The sequence below is a fragment of the Pristis pectinata genome, chromosome 30 (assembly GCF_009764475.1).
Source record: "Pristis pectinata isolate sPriPec2 chromosome 30, sPriPec2.1.pri, whole genome shotgun sequence".
In the NCBI taxonomy this organism is placed as follows: domain Eukaryota; kingdom Metazoa; phylum Chordata; class Chondrichthyes; order Rhinopristiformes; family Pristidae; genus Pristis; species Pristis pectinata.
In genome coordinates, this window is record NC_067434.1 from 23,801,072 (window position 1) to 23,809,005 (window position 7,934).

Here is a 7,934-nt window from a genome sequence, read left to right on the forward strand (position 1 = left end):
ATTTGCCCTTCTGCATTTTTAGACAGATAATGCCACAGTATTAGCATGCCTTGGTAAGTCCTATGGGGAACTACATAAGGCTAAGTTTAAAAGAGATGTGCCAGGGCAAGTTTTTTTTCACACAGAGAGCGGTGGGTGCCTGGAATGTGCTGCCTGGGGTGGGGGGTGGAGGCAGATACAATAGAGGTGTTTAAGAGGCTCTTAGACAGGCACATGAATGTGCAGAGAATGAGAGGATGTGGACCTGGGTAGGCAGAAGGGATTAGTTTAGTTAGGCATTTAATTACTAGTTTAATTGGTTTGGCACAGCATCATGGGCCGAAGGGCCTGTTCCTGTGCTGTACTGTTCAGTGTTCTGTGTTCTAGTTACTTTTCTCCGTGTGTCTAAAACAAACTATTAATTATGGGTTCGATCTACAATGGACGTTATGGAAATCTTCTGGGTTTTTCAAGTTCAACATTTTTTTCACCCCCTCAGTATTGTCGAAGAACAGTAAGCCCATCCATACTACAATTCTTCAACCCCCCACGTCCCACCTAATCGGAGAGGACGCTGCGTGTATTGCCTACATCCGTCTAACGCAGTACATCGATGGCCAGGGCAGGCAAGGACTACGCAGTCGGAAGAAACCAGAGTCTGGCACCGTCGTGAGGGCAAGTTGGCAGAACATACACTTCCATTGCTCAGGAGCCCCCCGCTGCTTCCACTCCAGTGAACACCTTCTGCAGGTAGGAGGGCCTCTGCTTTACTCCCTCACCCTGAGCAGTAAGGATAGAATAACAGGAGAGAAAATGGAGAGGAGATGTAGCAGGACATTGCCCTGCCAAGGAAATTAGAATTAAAAAGAGAGACTGTCTCGGTTTGGTACTTACTTTGGAACAGAAGAGACTAAGGGGAGATTTAATTGTCATAGAGTCATACAGCATGGAAACAGGACCTTTCGGCCCAACTGGTCCGTGCCAACCAAGATGCCCCATCCAAGCTAGTCCTTTTTGCTCATGTTTGGCCCATATCCCTCTAAACCTTTCCTATCCATGTACCTGTCCAACTGTCCTTTAAAAGTTGCTGTTATACCTGCCTCTACCACTTCGTCTGGCAGCTCGTTCCACATATGGACCACCCTCTGAGTAATAAAAGTTGCCCCTCAAATTTCCTATTAAATCTTTCCCTCTCAGCTTTAGACCTATGCCCTCTAGTTCTTAATTCCCCAGCAATGGGAAAAGACTGAGTGCATTCACCCTATCTATGCCCCTCATGATTTTTATACATCTCCATAAGATCACCTCTCCTACGCTCCAGAGCCTGTCCAACCTCTCCCTATAACTCAGTCCCTCAAGTCCTGGCAACATCCTCGTACAATCTTTTCTGCACTCTTTCCAGTTTAATAGCATCTTTGCTATAGCAGGGCGACCAAAACTGAACACAGTTCACAGTACTCAAAACTGAAAACAGAACACAGTGCTGAACACAGTCAACAAGTGCGGCCTCACCATGACCTCCCTGACTGATGAAGGCCAGCGTGCCAAAAGCCTTCTTCACCACCCTTTCTACCTGTGACTCCACTTTCAAGGAACCATGCACCTGAATTCGGAGGCCCTTCTGCTCTACAACACTCCCCTAGGCCCTACCATTCACTGTGAAAGTCCTACCTTGATTTGTGTCCAAAATTATGAGAGGCCTAGAATGGAGAAATGGTTGAACCTCTTTCTCTTAGCAGAAACATCTGGGAGACAACACCTTGATGATTGGAGGAAGGATTTCATTCTAAAAAGAGAGTGGGGATCTGGAACTCACTGCCTGAAAGTGTAGCAGGGGCATTTGAATGATTCCTAGATGAACATCTTGAAGAGATGTAACCTACAAAGTGAAAGATGAATTCAGAATAACCTTAAATAGCTCCAATTTCAGCCAGCCTTGGCTGCAATGGGACCAATGGCCTCGCCTGTACGGTTCTGCAAAGCTGAGGAATGTGATAGAATAGACTGGACAAGCAGAGCTCCATCAATGCTCACGAGACTCACACCAGGTGGAGGAACCAGTTGAGGTGTCCCACCCAAGGGGTGCTTCTCCTTCCCTGGAGGTGCAGTGTTGCAACTCTGTTGATGGTCAAACCTAAATTAGGAAGGTGTCACACAGAGAACCGGGTGTAGCATAGAACACCCTCGAATTTCAGCATTGGACTCAGAGTCATTGGGTCATACAGCACGGAAACAGGCCTTTCGGCCCAACCGGTCCATGCCAACCAAGATTCCCATCTAAGCTAGTCCCAGTTGCCCATGTTTGGTCCATATCCCTCTAAACCTTTCCTATCCATGTAACTGTCCAAGTACCTTTTAAATGTTGTTAATGTACCTTCCTCAACCACTTCCACTGGCAGCTCGTTCCATACAGTATATTGACCACCCTCTGGGTGAAAAAGTTGCCCCCCCAGGTTCCTATTAAATCTCTCACCTTAAACCTATGCCCTCTGGTTCTTGATTCCCCATCGCTGGGGAAAAAAATGTGCACATTCACCCTAGTATGCCCCTCATGGTTTCACCCACTTCCATAAGATCACCCCTCATTCTCCCAACCTGCTCAACCTCTCTCCATAACTCAGTCCCTTGAGTCCCAGCAACATCCTCGTAGATCTCCTCTGCTTGAAAGAAGACCAGAGAAATGTAGTTTGTCAGTCTCAAGCAGCAGATAAAGAGAATGTATCTCGGTCAAAGTGCATACAATGTGGGAAATACTGCAGTATTTGAACATCATACAATTACATGAAGCCTTGGTTCGGAATTTAAGAATGGAAATTAGAGCCATACAGCACTGAAGCAGGCCCTTCGGCCCAACTCGTCCACGCCAACCATGGTGCCCACCTGAGCTAGTCCCATTTGCCTGTGGTTGGTCCATATCCCTCTAAACCTTTCCTTTCCATGGACCTGTCCAAATATCTTTTAAATGTTGTAATTGTATCCACCTGGTACCTTGTACCATTTTCTCACCACACTTAAGTCCCCTTTAAATCGAAGGATTCTTTGGTATACTGAGTAGCCAAGACGTGGAATAAAATCCTGGGTAAGACAGTGTAATCCTTGTTTATTTGAAGGAGTAGTTGGATATTGGGACAGGAGTTATAAAGACTTAGCTCATGAATCTATGAAGTTGGTTCGAAAAGAATACCCATGCCTGCTTCTGAGTTTGTGACTCAGTTTACAGGGAATCCCATCTTGTGAAAACAAAATGAAACAATCTGCACCAATTTCTTTTCTTTTTTAAGCTATAAATAATAATCAGATGTTGTAAAGTGTGACTTCAGGATAGGAATGGTCATTTTCAATTTAGCTTTAACTGGGTGGCACACTGCTGCTACATGTATTACTGCTGTCTCAGAGTTCAGTGGACATGGGTTCGATTCTGCCCTGCGGTGCTGTCTGTGTAGAGTTTACTCATTCTCCCTGAGAACGCGGTGGGTTTCCTCCCACAACCCAAGGATACGCTGGTTGTTAGATTAATTGGTTACTGTAAACTACCTCTTGTGCAGGTGAGTTGTAAGAGTATCGGTGGGGTGGGGGGGGGCGGGGGGGGTAATGGGGAGATGGGAGAGAACAGGTTACAGGGAAATCAGTGGGGAATGGGATGTGCTCTCTGAGCTGGCATAGACTCGATGGGCTGAATGGCCTTCTATGTTGTAAAGATTATGATATCAAAAAGTATCTGACCATGAATTAGATTTGAGACATTTATTAGAGCTTGGACATGGAGATATTTTTTTAGTTTTAATTATTCATTTTTTCAGATTATGGCTTCAGCTGGAAGGCCTAGCATTTATCACCTGTCCTCAAGTGCCCTTGAGAGGTGAACCAGTGCCTTGAACCAGTGCAGTCCTCCCTCATTGTTGTAGGGTGGGGAGTTCTGGGCTTTAGACTCAGCAACAATGAAGGACCTGTACATTTCCAAGTTAGGATGGTGCGTGACTTGAAGGAGAACCTGCAGGTGGTGGTGTTATCAGGCACCTGTTGCCTTTGTCCTGCAGAGGGTTTGGGAGGTGCTGTTGGAATATACTGGGTGAGTAACTCGGTGCTTTTTGTAGATGGTACACACTGCAGCCACTGTGTGCCATTGGTGGAGAGAATGAATATTAAGGATGATGGATGGGATGCAAATCAAGCAACCTACTTTGTGTTGGATGGCGCTAAGTTTCATCAGTATGATGGAGCTGTACTGATCCTTGCAAACAGAGCAGCGTTCAACCCACTTCTGGCTTGTGATTTGTAGATGGTGGAAGATCTTTGGGGAGTCAAGAGGTGAGCCACTCGTCGTAGGACAACCAGCTTCTTGACCTTATGAGGCTAGTCCACTTGAGATTCCAGCTTATGTTGACCTCCGGGATGTTGGTACCTGGTGAATCCAGCGACAGTAATGTTGTTGAACATGGAGGGACTAAGTTTAGACCTGACCTTGTTGGAAGGTCAGTGTGGTGCATGGAGCTTTGGGAGTGCCAGCCTCAATGGGCAACATGGCCTTGTCCTGTGATGTAACATAATTGTGTTGATCATGGGAAATTCAACAACGGTGGTAAACATCAAGGAGAAGACACTCTGTTCCGGTTGGACAATGTTGGCCCCATGATATCGATAGTGGTGTTGAAGTCCCACACCACCAGGTTCAAAACTACAGTTTAGCAACACTATGGCCACTTTGATCACTTTGCACTAAAATTGACTTTTTTTGTTCTAATTGTGTTCTTTCTTGTAAAAATTGTGCGTAATTTATATTCCTCGTGTGAATGCTGCTTATATGATGCTGTGTGCCTGTGATGCTGCGGCAAGTAAGTTTTTCATTGCACCCATGAGTACGTATGACACGAAGCTCAACTTTGACTTTGACCATGGTAATGCCATTGAATGGCAGAGGAAGGTGGTTAGATGCCCTCTTGTTGTAGAGTTTGTGTGGGGGGTGTAGTCAGGGATGAGGGCATGGTCGCAAGGCAGCAGCCAAGAAATGCAGAGTGAAACCCATTCTCCTTTCATTTCAGCTTGGAGATGCTGGAGTAGACTTCTCGTCTAAACAGTGGATTGAAGCCGATCACTGTCATGGTGAATTCTTGAAGACCAACAGCGCCATGCGCCAATCTGCATGTGTATGATGCTGTGGTGGCTGCCTATTTGTTGTTTCCATGGATCCATCATGTTTGTTTCTGCTGTATGGGAGGTGTACAGATAAAAATGGCTGCTGTATATGTACCTGATAACTCACTTGTTCGATGGCAGAGGTTCAATCGAAATAGATTCTGAACCCATTACTTGCCAAAGTACGGAGATCCGTCCTTTAAACTAAACAAAAAAGAAACTAAAAATCACAAAAAATTAACAAGTTGCAGTAGTGCTCAGATTTTTAAAAACAAGTATGCCATTCTTGTCAAGATTTAATCGAGATTACGTTAACTCTGAACAGTAATTGTCAGTACGAGAGTAATGTTGTTACAGTAGGTTCAGTTGAAGAATGTCAGGAGGATGCCACTGCTCCTTCTGTCAGTGAGAGGTAAGGGTTAACTGCTGAACCACTAACCCACTTGGAGGTTGACGAGCAACATATGTTGAAACTCAAAGGCCAAGACTATGACCTCGCTGCTCTGCAAAACTGTCTGAGACAAAAGTAAAATAATACTTCTAGGTGATTGCATTTTTATTCTTCTCTCTCCTGCCGATCTATTGCAAAGTGAAGCTGTGATCTCATTTATTGAAATGGACCACACGTAATAAAGTATTTCTTTCTCATCTGTTAACATTTCTTCCAGTGTTCTCTGCAGCAAGGTTAATATGAATGTATAATATTGAAGTTCTTTGTTGTGCCTAAGTGCAGTAATATTATCTTTGGTTTTAAAAAAAATTGCTAAGTCAATTTGCATCCACAGTTTGCAGTATGTTGTAATCTAGCTACTGATCACAACTTTTTGAATTGTCTGGTGGTTATACTCTGCCTTGTGTCTTTGAGGTATGGTGTAGATGTATAGCCAGATAATGTTATCTTATTGGGAGTATAAGATCAAACATGAGACGTGCAGTGTTGGCACTTATCAACATCACTGTGCTGCTGGGAGGAAAACTCGTCACCCTTGGATAAAATGGTCACACGTTTAAAACATATATGCAGTTTTACAGAGGTTATGCATGTGTTGTTTATGGTCAATATTTTCACTGTATGTGTTTACTGGACAACAATAATGATGTACCTAGTTCTGCATCTTTAACAATCTTGCACAGTCTGGACAGTATGTACCACATAATTTAAGCCTAAGCTTGATATGATAAATTCCTGTTTAAAAATAAAGTAAATTAATTGCATTGTTACTGTATCTTATGGGGCTAATATCTTATAGTTTTAATTGAGGCAATTGATGCAGAATTTTGCATGATATATTACAAAAAAATACCCAGTGTTTGTTTGTTATGAATGTTGGTAGATCTTCATAGCTTTGTTACTATAGGACTTGATCTTAAAAAAAAGTATTTAATAAAATGAATACAAACCGGTGCATCTTGTTTTAACTGCTGCAGTCGATGGATTGTCTACCCCAAAGCCTGCTTAAATCTGTTGTCAATGAATTAGTAAGGAGCATTCTCAAAATGCGATATTCAGTGTTTTCAGTTACTTCGTTAAATGAGTCACAAAATACGTGAAACTGGACAGTAAACTTCCCTTGACTAAAACCATCTGTTGCTCTGCATCGGGGGAGACTTTAGTTTGCAAATTGTGTCCTTCATTCTCCTTCAAACTGCCCACCAGTCAGGTCTCTTGACTGGAACAATTGCACCCACTGTTTGGGGTCATTCTAGCTGGGCTTTTTATTGGCCGTCCTTAAGGATCCCTGTGCTTGCTTTATCCTCACATAGCACATCTTCATTGACATTTAGGTGAAATCCTGAAGGAGGAAAAGCCTTGAACTCAGATGTGAGTCTGGTTGGATTCCTTTAAATGACAAAAGTAAATGCCCGAGGTTTCACTCAGGCCATTCACTTGTTCTGGATCAGAACACAAAAGACAAGCATGCCCAAAACCTCTCCGTTCTTAGCCAACCAAGTTACTCCCTGGTCCTCCCATCGTACTTGAACCAGTCTAATAGAAAGTTGATGGCACAGAAGAAGGCCATTCAGCCCGTTGTGTCCATGCTGGCCGATAAAGAGCCGGTCTCACCAAGTTTCACTCATTTTGAGACTCGATGCTTTCAGTTACCTTAAATGTAACCTGTTTCTGTGTGTCTAGCACTTTTAAACAAAAAATAAACACACTCTGTGTACCTATGTGGGTCTGTTATCTGTCTCACCCCAGTGTCTCTCTGTCAGCAAGCTAGCAGGCCTTGTTGAGATGTGTGCTGGTCACACTAGTGTGGAGTTATTTCAGAACATTCAGTGTTTAATGGAGCAATTGAACAACTTGCATCAAGAGTCATAGAGCACTACATCACAGAAACAGGCCCCTTGGCCCATCTAGTCCATGCCGACCTGATCTTCTGCCTTGTTCCATCTCCCTGCACCATCCATACCTCTCTCATCCATGTACCTGTCCAAACTTCTCTTAAGCGGTTACAATGAACCCACATCTACTACTTCCACTGACAGCTTGTTCCACACTCGCACCACCCTCTGAGTGAAGAAGTTTCCCCTCAGATACCCCTTAAATATTTCACCTTCAACCCTAAACCTATGACCTCTCGTTCTAGTCTCACCCAACCTGGGGAAAAAGCCTGCATGAATTCACCCCATCTATACCCCTCATAATTTTGTATACCTCTATAAGATCTCCCCTCATTCTCCTGCACTCCAGGGAATAAAGTCCTAACCTATTCAACCTTCCCCTGTAACTCAGGTCCTCAAGTCCCGGCAACATCCGTGCAAAATTTCTCTGCACTCTTTCAAGCTTATTGATATCAGAAGTATCACCAACAGTGGAC

At 43.9% G+C, this 7,934-nt stretch overlaps 1 protein-coding gene across 1 annotated transcript in view; it reads left to right on the top strand.

Moving 5' to 3' along the window:
* camk2g2 (calcium/calmodulin-dependent protein kinase (CaM kinase) II gamma 2) overlaps positions 1–7,284 on the top strand; it is a 400,303-nt gene extending 393,019 nt beyond the window's left edge. The window contains 4 exon segments of the mRNA XM_052041768.1: positions 479–604; positions 607–659; positions 661–729; positions 5,019–7,284. Coding sequence (XP_051897728.1) covers positions 479–604; positions 607–659; positions 661–729; positions 5,019–5,129 — 359 coding nt within the window. The 3' untranslated portion in view covers positions 5,130–7,284.
* Positions 7,285–7,934: the final 650 nt, after the last annotated feature.